General features: G+C 43.8%; 1 protein-coding gene across 1 annotated transcript in view; it reads left to right on the forward strand.

Annotated features, from left to right (window-relative positions):
- Positions 1-1190: 1190 nt before the first annotated feature.
- LOC112236103 (cohesin subunit SA-1-like) overlaps positions 1191-18828 on the forward strand; it is a gene marked incomplete in the record, with an annotated part of 58971 nt that continues 41333 nt past the window's right edge. The window contains 5 exon segments of the mRNA XM_042296869.1: positions 1191-1382; positions 16433-16781; positions 16959-17079; positions 17163-17412; positions 17536-17612. Coding sequence (XP_042152803.1) covers positions 16753-16781; positions 16959-17079; positions 17163-17412; positions 17536-17612 — 477 coding nt within the window.

Raw genomic sequence — 18828 nt, forward strand, 5'->3', positions numbered from 1 at the left:
TCTCGTCGTGATGTGTGTTTTATCCTATACTTATATTCAATTTGTTTTTGTATTTTTAATCCCAGCCTGTCCCCACAGGAGGCCTTTTGGTAGGCCGTTATTGTAAATAAGAATTTGTTCTTAAATGACTTGCCTAGTTAAATAAAGGTTAAATTTAAAAAAACAATAATGAATAACTTCACCATGCTCAAAGGGATATTTCGTGTCTGTTTTTTTTATTTTTACCCATCTACCAATATGTGCTCTTCTTGTTCTTTTCCAAGGTCACTTGGAAAACATGTGTTTGATGTATTTGATATTTCACTCATTCTGCTCCAGCCATTACAACGAGCCCTTCCTCCCCAATTAAGGTGCCACCAACCCCCTGTGGTGGGGTACAGAGATGAGGTAGTCTATCAAAAATCATGTTAAACACTATTATTGATCACAGAGTCCAAGCAACATACTATGTGACTTGTTAAGTACATGTTTACTCCTGAACATATTTAGACTTGAACACTTATTGACTCAAAACATTTCAGCTTTTTTTTCCCCCGTAACATTTCGAATAACACAATTCCACTTAATTGTGTGGAGGCCAGTGACAAAAACATCTACATTTAATCCATTTTAAATTCTGTCTGTAACACAACAAAATGTGGAGAAAGTCAAGGGGTGTGAACACTTTCTGAAGGCTCTGTATGTCACAGATAATGAGATAGTCTCACCTCAACAGGACCAACTAATGTAGACAAGCTAAATAAAACCAGAGAGAGATTTTTAACAGACCAGATACTGAACCCAGATCATCTTTGCACTTCAAGACCATCTTAGCCCATTGAGCTAATGCCTAGGCATTACAACTTGGAGCTAACATGAGTCTTCAGGTCTCAGGCAAGATACTGCACTAACACTGTGACGTGTGTATTGTAGCCTGGTAAATTGTGTTTTGAGGGGTAATCTTGATGTTATAGCTTCCTACATGTGTCCTCTGTTAAGGCCTATTCACCATCAAACCACAGACCAAAACACTGCCAGCTAAACTCGCCCTCCCCTTCTACGCGTGCCCGTGGCTCTGAGCGCGCCCCCCACTGTTTCCCTCTTTTCGCGGGGTCCTGCAGTGCCTCCCCTCTCCTCGCCCCCGCGGCGCGCATCCGTTGCTGTAATCTCGTCTGTGTCCGCCAGGAGGCAGTAAGGTTGCAGTGAGAGGCTGCGCCACCAGAACAGCATTACAGCGAGGAAGGCTCCACCAGATGGCAGTTTAGGATTGTTCCTTTCTGCTCCAAGGCGCGGTTCCCGCTTCTCACGACATATTTACAATATTAAAATCTACACACTTTTATCAGATATATCGATTATTTTATTTCGGAAGACTGTAATCGATTGGTCAATGGCCGGTAAAGGTGAGTTTGTTTGGTATTTTGGTTGTGTTTTTGGCTTGTGCGAAAGGGGAGACGGGTCTCAGAATCAAGATGGTGGATTCAGAGAGCGAGAGAGGGATGGGGAGAGAGGAGGGGGATGGGTGCTGCTCCGCAAGCTAGCGGAGAGAGAACTGGATGTGTTCTCTCTCTTCCCTCTGTTCGGCTAGCTAGCTACATGGTCGAGGGCCATTAGCGGGAATGTCTCTACATGTCAGATTACAGGGACGCACGAGAGACTTGACCGCTGTGTTTTGCCAGAATCACTTTTCACCACTCGCCCTTAGTTTTCCCGTTACTAAGACAATGTGTGTGACGTGTTTTTATTGCTCTTGATAGACGGACAGATTCAAAGCGTCAACACAGTGTTGTATGCAGACTCTCTTATTGCAACGTTAAAGTGCCGCCTGCGCGACCTAGCCACACATTGCTATTGTTGCTAGCTAACCCTAATTCATTGCATATGTGTCGGGGTTTCGGATGATGTATTTGGGAGCAATGTAACGTCAGTGTTAGTCAGGTTGCTGTCACCAGTGCTATTTGACATCCATCCTTGCCAATCTATCACGCCATTCGTAGAGATTCTGCAGAAATTTCACCAGTAACCTTAGCAACATTGTTTCCTGTTTTCCCACCCATTGTTTTGACATGTTACTTATTGTATCGAAGTTCAACGTTGGGATTCTTGACAAATTGCAATATTTTGACTAGTAGATTATGTTTTGTAAAGTGCAGCTAGCTAGTTTGCTAACCCACTCCGCCCCTTTCTCTGCTAAACGAAATTTAGCGGGGAAGTGTGTGAGGGGGATGGGTTCCAAATCCAACCCTGGTTACAGTCCAACGCTGTTGGTCTCCATGCTTCCTACTCCAGACCTCTCTCCCAGGGATCCATTCTTCTGGCAGAATTCAGCTATGGGTTAATGAGGATTAATGAGGATATCTGTTCACCTATTCTATTTCAAATCCACATACATCTTTCTTTATTAAGGAACTAGGAAATATGGAGTTGGAGAATATTTGGCCAAATTAGCTAGCTGGCTACTTTAAGCCTAACTGTTTGAAGATGGTGTTACACACAGCTTCACTGCTCTTTGTATAGAGTCTGATGTTTACGGTAAAAGGCTATACAGCCAGCTTGTGTCCTAGTGACCATTCACTGATTGTCAACAAAGTGGTTATGCAACAAGCGGAGCCATGTGACTTTCCACCAGCAGACTGAACTAGCAGTCTACTGTTGGCTATGCATCCTGCAACGACCAACTAACTACACTGACTGTAAACTGGTGCTAGAGATACAATGTGGGACAATAAAGTTGTATTGTAATGTTCCTCGTCTCCTTTTGCGTAGAACATACAACATAGACTGGCAATATTTAGTACACAGCCATAAAACACCACAAACTGCAGGCCAGGATATGATCTTCACTTGGCAGGGCTGTTGTTGACACAGTTCTTGGTTGAGTAGTGTGACTTGGTAAGATTTCCAGTGTATGACTAACCTATTACATATGGCAAATCAACTTGAAATGGGAAACGTTTCAATGCAATGGGGTATACAGTACTTCTCTGAGCAGCCTAGTTATTGACTTCGTGGAGTCGGGGGCTGGGATACAAGTCTACAAACCTAACATTTTAGTAATAATTCTACAGCACAGATGCTGCCCATCTGCAACAGTCTGAGGGTCTATCTCTTCAGAAAGCACCTTGCCTCCCTTATCTGTTGGACTTGTATTGCCCTCACTTTCACCAGCACTGATTCGGCTCATGATATCGTTTTACGTACTCTAGTTGAATGCACAGATTGTGTCATATTTTCAGCTAAAAAAAGGTTGATGTCAAGCCCTGGTTATGTGGATCAGACTGGTGCTAAATTACTCAAATGTAGTGTAATATAGGGGGACAAAATCATGGTTTTTGAGGAACATGGAGTACATATTCCCTGAAATAGCTTTCCTAATAGTTTAACAATCCAAAAACATCTGAAAATAGTCTCCGTTTCTAGGCTAATCATGTTTTCACTGAACGTGAACCAATCATGAGACACTAGCAAGCTGCTGCTTTACACAAGTTAACTGGAGACTCTAGTCATGGATTAAGAGGCAATGTTACCTCTTCAAACAGCATTAAATAGTTTTTCATATTTTTTATTCCTTTACTACTGCAAATACTAGCTGCTAATTTGCATAAACTCGAGTTTGTTGTAGAATGTGTCCTTGTCTGCACCACCCATAGAAACTGGATGGTCTCCAGTAGTTTGACCGTTAGAGGTAGTGCCAGGTGTAATCATGGCATTTGGCTAGGCCACATGTAGGACCTTGAGCAAAACATTTAATTTGTTTAGACCAGGGGAAGGGCTAGGTGGGGAGCCCTCCCTACCTATTCAAAGGCAGGGAAACACTGGAGTGGCTGTTCTGTAAGGAACAGGAAGTTACCGTCGCTCTCTCATTGAAAACAATGATATCCGGTCATCCTGCCGTGGGCCCAGTCCAGTAATCCAGACCAGACTGTTCTGCAGCAGTAGGTCATGCAGAGTCTACATTAAAACAGGGGTTGGCAACTAGATTCATCCACAGACCGGTTTTTGTCAGAGGATGGTCGAGGGACTGGAACATAATTATAATCATTTAAACACTGCAAATTGACCACAACTATGCCCCAAAAGTGGTTGTATTTTAAAATAACAGTAATTTCGTATCTTGATTACATTGAGACACGAGACATGTCTCTTTTTGTTATTTGTGGGAATACTTTAAAAAAATGTTTTTCACCTTTATTTAACCAGGTGGTCAGTTGAGAACAAGTTCTTATTAACAACTGCGACCTGGCCATGATAAAGCAAAGCACTGCGACAAAAACAACAACACAGAATTCAAATCTGGGAACAGATTTTCTAAATTAAACTAATTTTAACTGATTTCCTTGTGATTTTAGTCTTTTTTTCACCCAAAGCTAAAATCCTAAATTATTATATACATATTTTTATAAATAAAAACTTTGGGGGTGTGGGCCTGTGTAATGACTAGTGTATTTGTAGTAAGTTATTCATTTGTAATAGCTAGTTGAGTTGTGCAAATGAACCAGCTTTGATTTGTAACTGAATTAGTATTTTATGATCAGGCCAATTACACCATAAATTATACTGTAACATGTTGCCATTATACAGCTCCAGGGTGTTTTCCTTGACTTTGGCAGAATCAGCTTAGACATGGTTATTCAATCCAAGCTGAATCCAGATTTAGGTGTGTCTGTGAAGAAAGTATTATTTCAGTTTTAGGGAATGACCAATATCAAGTGTGTTCGCTGAAAGAATAGGCCCTACGACTCTTTAGAATGAGGACATCTTGAAGCTATCTAAAGCAAATGGTATGTATACAGGGAAGCTGTCAGGACCACTCACAGTGAAATAACAACTTTGGCTTTAATTGGCACTAGACAAATCTGATGCTATTAGTTAGCTATCTGGTTGTGTCGCATAGTAAGCTGTGGTGTAGTTAGCTAGCTGGTTGTTGTGTAGTTGGCTGTGGTGCAGGCCTAGTTTAGGTAGCAGTTTGTGGTGTAATCAGCTAGCGGGTGTTTAGCGGGTTGGCTAGCGGGTGTTTAGCGGGTTGGCTAGCGGGTGTTTAGCGGGTAGGCTAGCGGGTGTTTAGCGGGTTGGCTAGCGGGTGTTTAGCGGGTTGGCTAGCGGATGTTTAGCGGGTTGGCTAGCGGATGTTTAGCGGGTTGGCTAGTTGACCTGTAGCATCAGATGGAGAGAGAGAATGTGGGGCTGAAAATGCTCTGAAGCCTTCCTGTCCAGCGCTGCGCTTGGTTGATTAACATCATTCCCTGAGACCTAGCAGACTGGTGTACTTGTTGGCCACTTGTTTCAACACCCAGTTGGCTATACTAGTGTAACATTAAATATATGTATCTAAAGGCATTGAAAGCACACAGTCAAGTATGTTTCAGCACGGTAGCATTGCATCTAACGCTAACATGATACTGCTAATATTCCTCCTGTCGATGCTTGGCTGATTTTGTTTTTCTAGCACATTATTCTCCAATACTACTACTGCTGGTGACACATTTAATGTGGGCCTACCCTCAGGGGATCAATAAAGTACAGTTACACACACACACACACACTAACAAACATATTTTACATCATTGTCTGCCTAGCCTATATCATGCCCCTGAGATTTTCTGGCGGAGAAAGCCAACTCACACTCAGATTAAGGGTGTGTGTGTGTTGTTCACGTCATCTGCCCTCATAGTCTCGTGTGGGATTAAGGCTTTCCCTGTAGCACGGTAGATTAAACTACCCCTTCTAACCCCCAGATTACCAGATTACTCCATTACCATTGTATCAGCAGTGGTCTGGTAAACTACCCGCATGGATGATGAACATTGCCTGTCAGGGACCTGAAGACTAATGTTAGGATGTTTAGGCTTTAGCTCAATGAGGTAATGCAGTCTTGAGTTGAAGAGAAGTCAGGGCCCTAGGTTCTATGTCTGGACAGTCACACTAGCATATTGACAACCTGGAAATGTCACTTTCCCCCAGTAGCATCTCAAGGTAAACCAAACCCCTTTGGCCAAACAAACATCTGACTTCATAGGCTGACTTCATGACCAGGCTGCAGAGAGCCCTGGATATGCAGTGCTCTTGAACCCAGTCTTTATCTCTCTCACACACACACACACACGGAGTCTGCTAGTCACAGTAATGGGTTCTCTGTAGTGAAATGATAACGTTCTGGAGCCTTTTATGTCATTAGGGTATAATAACCTCAGCTGGAGAAATATGTGTGTGTGTGTATAGCAACAGACAGTGAATGTGGGTCAAGGTGAGAGCGAGAGAGGCAGAAAGATGAGACAAACTAATGAGTCTCTTGCTCCCCCAGCCCTCCTCCCCTCTCTCCTCCTCTGCTCCCGCTGATCTCCCTTTGTGCGCTCGTTCTCTCCTCCATTTCACTCTCCCTCGCTCTCTCTCTGCGTCTCCATTTTGCGATGGCTGCAGTGAGCCAGGCGGCCATTGCAGAGAGAATCTTCTTTCTTTCCCGTTCTTTCTTACTTTCCTACCGGTATTTCTTGCTTGGTTGCTTTTTCTCTTGAGATTAAAAAAATAAAACCTCTTCAGAAACCTTTATTTTTATGTAGAGCCTGCAGCCCAAAGCCTACTCCAGAGCTCTGTAAAACCACTGTATTACTGTAGAGCCTGCAGCCCAAAGCCTACTCCAGAGCTCTGTAAAACCACTGTATTACTGTAGAGCCTGCAGCCCAAAGCCTACTCCAGAGCTCTGTAAAACCACTGTATTACTGTAGAGCCTGCAGCCCAAAGCCTACTCTAGAGCTCTGTAAAACCACTGTATTACTGTAGAGCCTGCAACCCAAAGCCTACACTAGAGCTCTGTAAAACCACTGTATTACTGTAGAGCCTGCAGCCCAAAGCCTACACTAGAGCTCTGTAAAACCACTATATTACTGTAGAGCCTGCAGCCCAAAGCCTACACTAGAGCTCTGTAAAACCACTGTATTACTGTAGAGCCTGCAACCCAAAGCCTACACTAGAGCTCTGTAAAACCACTGTATTACTGTAGAGCCTGCAGCCCAAAGCTACTCTAGAGCTCTGTAAAACCACTGCATTACTGTAGAGACTTTCTGTAATATAGAGACCATGATGCTGCATTATTAAGTTAACCCCCCACTACAGATACCTTCGAGCAGGCCAGAGGAGCTCCACTCATTTGTCAAGGGGGCATGAGTTTATTGGCATGATTCAAGGGACCAGAGAATGAAAATTAGGAAGCTATTTTTTGGACACAGTGAGGACACATGTTATTCCCTTATATTACATTTGACATTTTCATAATTTAGCAGACGCTCCTATCCAGAACGACTCATTCACTACAATATCTACTATGCTGTTGCTTAAAGACTCATTCCATGTGGGATTGGCCAGAGAGAAATTGATGGGTAGGAGAGGGAGAAGATGGGCGAATGGTGAGTGAGTGAAAGAGAGAGGTTGTGCGTGAGACACTTCATCATGTCATTACCCTTCAGAACAGGGTTCTCCAATAGGTGGCCCGCCTGTGATTTTAATTTAAATATATATATATATATATATCACACACAGCACCAGTCGAGTTTGGACACACCTACTCATTCCAGGGTTTTCCTTTATTTGGACTATTGTCTACATCTGTGAATAATACTAAAGACCTCAACTATGAAATAACACATATGGAATCATGTAGTAACCAAAAAAGTGTTAAACAAATTGAGATTTTTCAAATAACCACCCTTTACCTTGACAGCTTTGCACGCTCTTGGCATTCTCTCAGCCAGCTTCACCTGGAATGCTTTTCCAACAATCTTGAAAGAGATCCCACACGCTGAGCACTTGTTGACTGCTTTTCCTTCTCTGCTGTCCAACTCATCCCAAACCATCTCAATTGAGGTCGGGTGATTGTGGAGGCCAGGCATCTGATGCAGCACTCATTACTCTCCTTCTTGGTCAAATAGCTGAAGGCATTGTGTGTGTGTGATATTTATATTATATATACACTTAGGTTGGAGTCATTAACTTGTTTTTCAACCACTCCACAAATTTCTTGTAAACAAACTATTGTTTTGGCAAGTTGGTTAGGACATCTACTTTGTGCTTGACACAAGTCATTTTTCCAACAATTGTTTAAATAAAGATTTTCACTTATAAGTCACATCACAATTCCAGTGGGTCAGAAGTTTACATACACTATGTTGACTGTGCCTTTAAACAGCTTGGACAATTCCAGAAAATGATGTCATGGTTATGTTATGTTAGAAGCTTCTGATAAGCTAATTGACTAATAAGCTAATCATTTGAGTCAATTGGAGGTGTGGATGTATTTCAAGGCCTACCCTCAAACTCAGTGCCTCTTTGCTTAACATCATGGGAAAATGAAAAGAAATCAGCCAAGACCTCGGAAAAACAATTGTAGACCTCCACAAGTCTGGTTCATCCTTGGGAGCAATTTCCAAATGCCTGAAGGTACCACGTTCATCTGACAAACTATAGTATGCAAGTATAAACACCATGGGACAACCTCATACCTCTCCGGAAGGAGATGCTTTCTGTCTCTTAAGAGATGAACGTACTTTGGTGCGAAAGTGCAATTCAATCCCAGAACAACAGCAAAGGACCTTGTGAAGATGCTGGAGGAAACGGGTACAAAGGTATCTATATCCACAGCAAAACGAGTCCTATATCGACATAACCTGAAAGGCCACTCAGCAAGAAAGAAGCAAGGTCCAAAACCATCATAAAAAAGCCAGACTATGGTTTGCAACTGCACATGGGGACAAAGATCATACTTTTTGGAGAAATGTCCTCTTGTCTGATGAAACAAAAATATAACTGTTTGGCCATAATGACCATCGTTATGTTTGGAGGAAAAAGGGGGAGGCTTGCAAGTCGAAGAACACCATCCCAACTGTGAAGCCGGGAGGGCAGCATCATGTTGTGGGGGTGCTTTGCTGCAGTAGGGACTGGTGCACTTCACAAAATAGATGGCATCATGAGCAGGAAAATGATGTGAATATATTAAAGCAACATCTCAAGACATCCGTCAGGAAGTGAAAGCTTGGTCGCAAATGGTTCTTCCAAATGGACAATGACCCCAAGCATACTTCCAAAGTTGTAGCAAAATGGCTGAAGGACAACAAAATCAAGAGTGATCTTGAGAGATCTTAGAGTGGCCATCAAAGTCCTGACCTCAATCCCATAGAAAATTTGTGGGGAGAACTGAAAAAGTGTGTCGGAGCAGGGAGGCCTACACCCTGACCAAAATTCACCCAACTTAGTGTGGAAGGCTACCCAAAACATTTGACCCAAGTTAAACAATTTAAAGGCAATGCTACCAAATACTAATTGAGTGCATGTAAACTTCTGACCCACTGGGAAAGTGATGAAAGAAATAAAAGCTGAAATAAATCATTCACTCTCCTATTGTTCTGACATTTCACATTCTTAAAATGAAGTGGTGATCCTAACTGACCTAAGACTTGGAATTTTTACAAGGATTAAATGTCAGGAATTGTGAAAAACTGAGTTTAAATGTTTAAATGTATTTGGCTAAGGTGTATGTAAAGTTCCGACTTCAACTGTACATTTACATATATACGTAAACTCAGCAAGAAAAGAAACGTCTCCTTTTTCAGGACCTTGTCTTTCAAAGATAATTAGTTAAAATCCAAATAACTTCAAAGATCATCATTGTAAAGGGTTTAAACACTGTTTCAAATGCTTGTTCAAGGAACCATAAACAATTAATGAACATGCACTTGTGGAACGGTCGTTAAGACACTAACAGCTTACAGACGGTAGGAAATTAAGGTCACAGTTATGAAAACTTAGGACACTAAAGAGACCTTTCTACTGACTCTCAAAAACACCAAAAGAAAGATGCCCAGGGTGCCTGCTCATCTGCGTGAATGTGCCTTAGGCATGCTGCAAGGAGGCATGAGGACTGCAGATGTGGCCAGGGCAATTCATTGCAATGTCCGTACTGTGAGACGCCTAAGACAGCGCTACAGGGAGACAGGAAAGGACAGCTGATCGTCCTCGCAGTGGCAGACCATGTGTAACAACACCTGCACAGGATCGGTACATCAAAACATCACACCTGCGGGACAGGTACAGGATGGCAACAACAACTGCCCGAGTTACACCAGGAACGCACAACCCTCCATCAGTGCTCAGACTGTCCGTAATAGGCTGAGAGAGGCTGGACTGAGGGCTTGAAGGCCTGTTGTAAGGCAGGTCCTCACCAGACATCACCGGCAACAACGTCGCCTATGGGCACAAACCCACTGTCGCCTGACCAGACAGGACTGGCAAAAAGTGCTCTTCACTGACGAGTCGCAGTTTTGTCTCACCAGGGGTGATGGTCGGATTCGCGTTTATCGTCGAAGGAATGAGCATTACACCGAGGCCTGTACTCTGGAGCGGGATCGATTTGGAGGTGGAGGGTTAGTCATGGTCTGGGGCGGTGTGTCACAGCATCATCAGACTGAGCTTGTTGTCATTGCAGGCAATCTCAACGCTGTGCATTACAGGGAAGACATCCTCCTCCCTCATGTGGTACCCTTCCTGCAGGCTCATCCTGACATGACCCTCCAGCATGACAATGCCACCAGCCATACTGCTCGTTCACCAGCCATACTGCTCGTTCTGTGCGTGATATCCTGCAAGACAGGAATGTCAGTGTTCTGCCATGGCCAGCGAAGAGCCTGGATCTCAATCTCATTGAGCACGTCTGGGACCTGTTGGATCGGAGGGTGAGGGCTTGGACCATTTCCTCCCAGAAATGTCTGGGAACTTGCAGGTGCCTTGGTGGAAGAGTGAGGTAACATCTCACAGCAAGAACTGTCAAATCTGGTGCAGTCCATGAGGAGGAGATGCACTGCAGTACTTAATGCAGCTGGTGGCCACACCAGATACGGACTGTTACTTTTGATTTTGACCCCCCCTTTGTTCAGGGACACATTATTCAATTTCTGTTAGTCACATGTCTGTGGAACTTGTTCAGTTTATGTCTCAGTTGTTGAATCTTGTTATGTTCATACAAATATTTACGTTATGTTAAGTTTGCTGAAAATAAATGCAGTTGACAGTGAGAGGACATTTCTTTTTTTTGCTGAGTTTACATGCATGCATACAAATAGTGCCTTCAGACTTTTTCCACATTTTTGTTACAACCTGAATTTGAAATGGATGCAATCTAATGTGTTCTCCTAATGTTATTTTTATGTTAGAAATCATAATGGTCAATGTATTCAATTTCATCCTGGTTTCTGTCATACTGTGTGTGTGTGTGTGTGTGTGTGTGTGTGAGAGAGAGAGATTGACCTCAAATGGACACTTACTCTGCATTACTCTGTGTTGTATTGAAATGTTCCTTTTTTTTCCACTGGTCTACATAGAGTACCCCATAATTTCAAAGGGGAATTATGTTTGTTTGTTATGCCAAGCCTAAATAAATTCAGGAGTGAACGTTTCTTAAAACCCTTTGAGCATGGTGAAGTTATTACACTTTGGATGGTGTATCAATACACAACAAAGATGCATGCATCCTTACTAACTCAGTTGCCGGAGAGGAAGGAAACGGCTCAGGGATTTCGCCATGAGGTCAATGATAGCTTTAAAACAGTTACAGAGTTTAATGGCTGTGATAGGAGAAAACTGAGGATGGGTCAACAACATTGTAGTTACTCCACAATACTAACCTAAATGACAGAGTGAAAAGAAGAAAGCCTGTACAGAATACAAATTTTCCAAAACATGCATCCTGTTTGCAACAAGGAACTAAAGTAATGCCGTAAAAGATGTGGCAAAGCAATTCACTTTTTGTACTGAATACAAAGCGTTGTGTTTGGGGAAAATCCATCACTGAGTACCACTCCATATTTACAAACATAGTGGTGGCTGCATCATGTTATGGGTATGTAATCGTTAAGAACTGGGGAGTTTTTCAGGATAAAAAATACATGGAATGGAGCTAAGCACAGTCAAAATCCTAGAAGAAAACCTGGTTCAGTCTGCTTTCCACCAGTCACTGAGATATGAATTCATCTTTCAGCAGGACAATAACCTAAAACACAAGGCCAAATCTACACTGGCGCCAAGAAGACAGTAATGTTCCTGAGTGGCCGAGTTTCGGTTTGACTTAAATCTACTTGAGAAAATATGTCAAACTGAAAATGGTTGTCTAGCGATGATCAACAACCAATTTGACAGTGCTTGAAGAATTCTGAAAAGAATAATGGGGAAATGTTCCACAATAATCTCTTACCCCGAAAGACTCAGAGCTGTAATCGTTGCTTCTACAAGGTATTGACTCAGGGGTGTGAATACTTATGGAATTGAGATATTTCTGTATTTCATTTTCAATACATTTGCAAAAAATGTCTAAAAACATGTTTTTCACTTTGCCGTGATAGGGTTATTATTGACTGTAGATGGGTAAGGGAAAAAGTGGATCCATTTAGAATTCAGGCCGTAACACAACAACATGTGGAATAAGTCAAGGGGTCTGAATACTGAAGACCCTGTATCTCTTTAGAATTCTTGCAGTCAAATTATTTATAACTATGTTCCGACCATCCGCTCAAGGAAAACTCGGCCCACGGCTGAATGTAATTGGGGACCCTGCCTTAAGGTGTCTGTCTGCTTCTCCTTCCTTGTACGACTGGGGTCATGACTGGGTTAGGAGAGTTCCATCTCTCTCATTGACCTGCATGGGGATAATACTGGTCCCCTTATTTTCCTATCTCTTGTTAATTTATTCTCACTCTTCTCAGACTCTCTTGATCTATATCATTTGATCATTCCCCTCTCTCGTGTCTCTCTCTCTCTCTCTCTCTGGCATTCCCCTCTCTCGGGTGAAAACTCTTGTTATTATACCTCTTAAGGATGCTATGGTCTCTCTTCCGCGCCAGGCTTGTTGGCTCTCATACAGAACCTTCGAGATAAGAACCCCCACACTGTTCAACTGACAGGGCAGTATTGAAATGAGACAGAAGTAAATAGCTGGAGCAGTCCATATTATCCCAGTCCTAGCTAGAGCTGGTGTTTGAGGATCAGGACTGACTCCTCTGATCTCTCTGCCCTCATTTCTCTGGTGTCTACGACTGTTTCAGATCAGAGGATAATAGCATGCCCAAAAGTCATCATCCAAATGACATGGTTTTATGTTTCAGAAAATGGTGTGACATTTCAGAGACTATAATCGTGTCCTTGTTTTACGAGTTGGTCCAGATTGAATGGCCCAGTAATTGCAGGCAGCAGTCTCATAGAGCTGTCTTTTTATATGCTATTACTCTCATTCACCAGTTGCTGCTGGAAACACCTCAGTGTTTTGTTGTTGTTTTGAATTCGGACAGGATCACTTTCTTATGAGTGATTCTCTTTAGAGTGCAGAAGCATTTTGTGTGTGATCTCTAAGAATCTTGTTAAAATGCATTATTGATGTAGGCAACACCTTTTCTCACTCTATCACATTTGTATTTATTTAACCTTTATTTAACTAGGCAAGTCAGTTAAGAACACATTCTCATTTTCAATGGCGGTCTAGGAGCAGTGGGTTAACTGCCTTGTTCAGGGGCAGAACCTTGTCAGCTTGGGGATTCGATCTAGCAACCTTTCGGTTACTGGCCCAACGCTCTAACCACTAGATTACCTGCCGCCCACATGGAGCTGTCTGAGTGAAGGGTCATGCTCTGCCAAATGATAGGATATTTTACAGTTGACTGCTGTCCCCCCTCCTCCCAAGGGATGTGTTGTCCTCATCTTCAGTGCTGTTAGTTCCCACAGCTTTGTTGGTCAGAGGCAGCCTAGTGACCGTACTCTCTATCCTTGTTCCCGTTATGACAGCATTCTTATGGCCGACTTTATTCAGGTGAAGTAGGATTGTATAATGCGGGTAGGGTGATAATGTGGGTAATGTGTTATTATCCGAGAGGTCGTTATAGTTGAAAACAGTGGAGATCCTCAACAGCAGTGAAAGGGACGTCTAACGAATCCCCAGAGATCACAATGGATATCTTCATCTCTTTTGTGCCTTCTTACCCCCTGTCCCTCTCCCCCTCCTCTTTCCCCAATCTCTCCCCTCCATCACTCTCTCTCCTCCCCACCCAGTCCCTTCTCACTGATCAGCCAATCAGGGGAGGGGGGCTTATGACCCACAAGGGTTGCCATGGCAATGCCTGCCTGCCTCCGGGAGTACATGTCATGCATGTTAAGTGGCTTACACACACACACACACACACACACACACACACACACACACACACACAGTTATATGTGTGTTCAGTCAGACCACAGATGATAAAATATGAGTGCTGGATAACTGTCTGTAACGTGTTCTACAAGCCCTCGCTGCCTGCCTCCGTGTGTGTGTGTGTGTGTGTGTGTGTGTGTGTGTGTGTGTATATGTGTGATCCCTCACATTGATTCTAAGCAGGATCAGCCTATTGTAGCAGAGGAAGCTCTGGTTATTCTGTGTGGTATGACACACACACACATTCCTGATGCCACAGCACCACCTGGAATGTCAGGGTGAGTGCTTCAGAGCCTCCAAGCAGTGAAATCACACAATTCCACTCTCTCTGTCTCTCCTTGTGGATCTGCTCTGAGAGAAAGGGACACAGACACACACACACCTCTCACCCGGGCAGCTCCCAAAGCGGTCAGAGCCCAGTATCTGGAATACAGATACCAAAGGTGTGTGTGTGTGTGTGTGTGTGTGTGTGTTGGCTGCTCTCTTTTTAACAGTGAACAGACACTCCCTCCAGGCTTCTTTGTGAGAGAGAGAGATGGATGTTAATGAAGGAGTATTAGTAACAGTAGTAGTCTTCAGTCAATGGCCAATAACAACTCTGGCAGACACCCATCTCTGGCCTTCTGCCAAGGTGACACACAGCTTTCAAATACTATCTGAACCCAGTCACACAGATTTCCCCTGTTGCTTTTGCCTTCTATTGTCCAGAGAGAATATAGAATTGGGGAGGGAAGGAAGGGAGGAGAGGCAGAGATGGAGAGCACACATTTCAGCCAGCAGTGGGACTGTAGTGATCCCTGGAGAGATGCTACTAGAAGTGTGGTGGTGGTAGGGGGGCTGTACTGCATAATGACAGTAGCTGATGGTTAGCGTTCAGGATTTCCCTCTGTGTTTTTACAGCTCTTCACATCCTACCACCTTTTATTAGTTAACCTCAATGTGTACCATTACATGGTACCCATTATTGGGTAAAAAAATATACTGACATTTTCTACTTACAAGTCCAATCAACAATTGACTTTAATCAATGAATAAATCAGTAAATGATCATATGTATATTATATACCGGTACAAACTAGCTATGTTTTGTGTATATAATAATCAAAATAAACAAAAGTTGATCGACCTAGCTATAACTGAGATAAAGCTGAGAATCCACCATCTCTTCCCTCTCATCACTTTTCTCTGTGTGCCCTGCTGTGTGTGACGGACAGACAGAGAGGTGTGTGTGTGTTGGTAACAGACTCACTCGGCTGGTGTGCTCAAGCTCTCCAGTTTCTCTGTGTGTGAGAACATTTAAATACAGTCTCTCCTAGCCTGCCCCCTACTGTTGTTTAAGCCCAGTCTCAGCCACACACACACACTCACCCTCCATAACACTCCCTAGACACACTCAACAAAGAGACAAAACACCACATAAACTCACGTTTAACTTATTGAGAGGTTAGATGATTTTTCTAATGATTAAAACCTTGTTAAAGCCGTATAAAGTGTGTTTAAGTTGATGGAGGTGAGATGACTTTGTGGATCATACTGCCATTGGTGGCCGAAGCTGGGTACTGCACCCACTTGTTGCTATTTACTACACTCGGCCTAATATTTAGTAATGACTGTTATTTCTATAAATAGGGCCAGGAGTTTATTCCTAGCCAGGCAAGCAAATTGATAGGACAAACATTACATCTAACGTATAGCCTATAGAAGGAGCCCTAGTGTTTTCCTGACCTTGCAACCATGAAAAACCCTGGGGTCTAACCAGCAACAAATGATTTTCCCTTTTTCATAAAGGATCAGATTTGACAAAACATTCTGGGTTTGTTATGGGATTTGTTGTGAAGATTTTTTTCAAAGATACTTTACTTGAAGTTGAAATCACGTTGTTTGAAATGATTAGAATTTTAATGTTGTGGTTGAAATGATTAAATGTAATGTAATTGGTTAGAATGTTGTTGACATGATTAGACTTCTGTTTGAAATGTGCACGCTCTCGACACGCCCCCTCTAGACTTTACTGGTGCACTTCCTAAAGTGGCCAGTTGGTGTCTCCCTTTCCACTCTTTCTCCTACTCTGCCTGCTTTATCTCTCTCCTCCCTACATTCTATCTCTCCTCTGACACTCACTCTTTCTCCTTTTTTCGTTCTCTTTTTCAAGTTGCGTAAATGTTGAGAATATTCCAAACTAAATCACCAGACATTTGTGACAAATGGCTAAACTGTGTCTCTCTCTCTTTCTAGGGGCTGGTGTGTTGTGAGGTGCTGTGTCCCCAGTGTTGAGTGAATTTGGTCACCACTCTGTAACCCCCCACACACACACACACACACACACACACACACACACACACACGGTTGACCCAGTACCGAGCCACACCCCTCCTTCCAGCGGACCACACACCCACCCTTTCCTGAGGACACACCCCACTCTTTCCTGAGGACACACACCCCTCCCTCCAGCGGACCACACACACCCACTCTTTCCTGAGGACACACACCCCTCCCTCCAGCGGACCACACACACCCACTCTTTCCTGAGGACACACACCCCTCCAGCAGTCAGGATGATCACCTCTGAGCTGCCTGTCCTACAGTGAGTCCTTCCCCGTTGCATCGTCAACCAAAGCCTCATTAAGAGATCACAACACACCCCTGATGCGGTAATTAGTCAAACGTAGGTGTGTGTGTGTGTCATGTATGTTGTGACTGCTGAGTGTGGGTAGAATTATGTAGGTGTATCCCTCTCAGTATAAGTGGGTGTGTGTTGCAGGGACTCGTCCAATGAGAGCGGAGCGGCAGACACAGTGAGTCTGAGTGTGAGTGTGAGTGAGCTGGAGGACCCGACAGACACTAAAGGCAAGAAGAAGAGAGGGAGGCCTGGCAGACCACCAGTAAGAACACCTTTCTACGAGGTTCCTTCTCTCTGCATAGTCTCTTCCTGTATATCTGAACCCTTTGCCCCTCCCTTTTTAAGGCAGCCAATAAGAAGCCTCGGAAGTCCCCAGCGGAGAAGGCTACAGGCGGGGCTAAAGGGAGGAAGGCCAATGGGGTCCCTCAGACCAACGGCGAGGGAGGAGACCCCGTCACTCTGTTTGAGGTGGTCAGAATGGGAAAGAGTGCCATGCAGTCTGTGGTTGATGACTGGATCGAGTCGTACAAGCAGGACAGAGACATCGCCTTACTGGACCTCATCAACTTCTTTATCCAGTGTTCTGGCTGCAAAGGTATTACTGTTAACTGCTACCTACAACACCAGACAACGTTCTGATTTATATAGGCCTCATTTCCAGGCTGGTTGTATTGTGGTTGTTAAAGGTTGTATTGTGGTTGTGCGTAACCCTCTTCAGGCACCGTGCGCATCGAGATGTTCCGGAACATGCAGAATGCTGAGATCATCAGGAAGATGACAGAGGAGTTTGACGAGGTAATGCATCAAAGCTGTCATTGGTCGGATGAGGGGAGGGAGGGAGGGATAGGCGGGTGGATATAGACTGACGTGTGCATTGATGTACATCAAGGACAGTGTGACTACTGCTGATTTTAAAAAGGGCTTTATAAATGAATCTTAATTGATTGACTACCCTCTCATCATGTCCTCATCCCAGTAATAGATCAACATGTTTATCTGTGGTCTGCAGGACAGTGGGGACTACCCTCTCACCATGCCCTCACCCAAAGTAATAGATCAACATGTTTATCTGTGGTCTGCAGGACAGTGGGGACTACCCTCTCACCATGCCCTCACCCAAAGTAATAGATCAACATGTTTATCTGTGGTCTGCAGGACAGTGGGGACTACCCTCTCACCATGTCCTCACCCCAGTAATAGATCAACATGTTTATCTGTGGTCTGCAGGACAGTGGGGACTACCCTCTCACCAAGCCCTCACCCCAGTAATAGATCAACATATTGATCATGTTTATATGTGGTCTGCAGGACAGTGGGGACTACCCTCTCACCATGTCCTCATCCCAGTAATAGATCAACATGTTTATCTGTGGTCTGCAGGACAGTGGGGACTACCCTCTCACCATGCCCTCACCCCAGTAATAGATCAACATATTGATCATGTTTATCTGTGGTCTGCAGGACAGTGGGGACTACCCTCTCACCATGCCCTCACCCCAGTAATAGATCAACATATTGATCATGTTTATCTGTGGTCTGCAGGACAGTGGGGACTACCCACTCACCATGCCCTCACCCCAGTAATAGATCAACATATTGATCATGTTTATCTGTGGTCTGCAGGACAGTGGGGACTACCCACTCACCATGCCCTCACCCCAGTAATAGATCAACATGTTTATCTGTGGTCTGCAGGACAGTGGGGACTACCCTCTCACCATGCCCTCACCCCAGTAATAGATCAACATATTGATCATGTTTATCTGTGGTCTGCAGGACAGTGGGGACTACCCACTCACCATGCCCTCACCCCAGTAATAGATCAACATATTGATCATGTTTATCTGTGGTCTGCAGGACAGTGGGGACTACCCACTCACCATGCCCTCACCCCAGTAATAGATCAACATATTGATCATGTTTATCTGTGGTCTGCAGGACAGTGGGGACTACCCACTCACCATGCCCTCACCCCAGTAATAGATCAACATGTTTATCTGTGGTCTGCAGG

Source organism: Oncorhynchus tshawytscha, linkage group LG14 (assembly GCF_018296145.1).
Source record: "Oncorhynchus tshawytscha isolate Ot180627B linkage group LG14, Otsh_v2.0, whole genome shotgun sequence".
Lineage (NCBI taxonomy): Eukaryota > Metazoa > Chordata > Actinopteri > Salmoniformes > Salmonidae > Oncorhynchus > Oncorhynchus tshawytscha.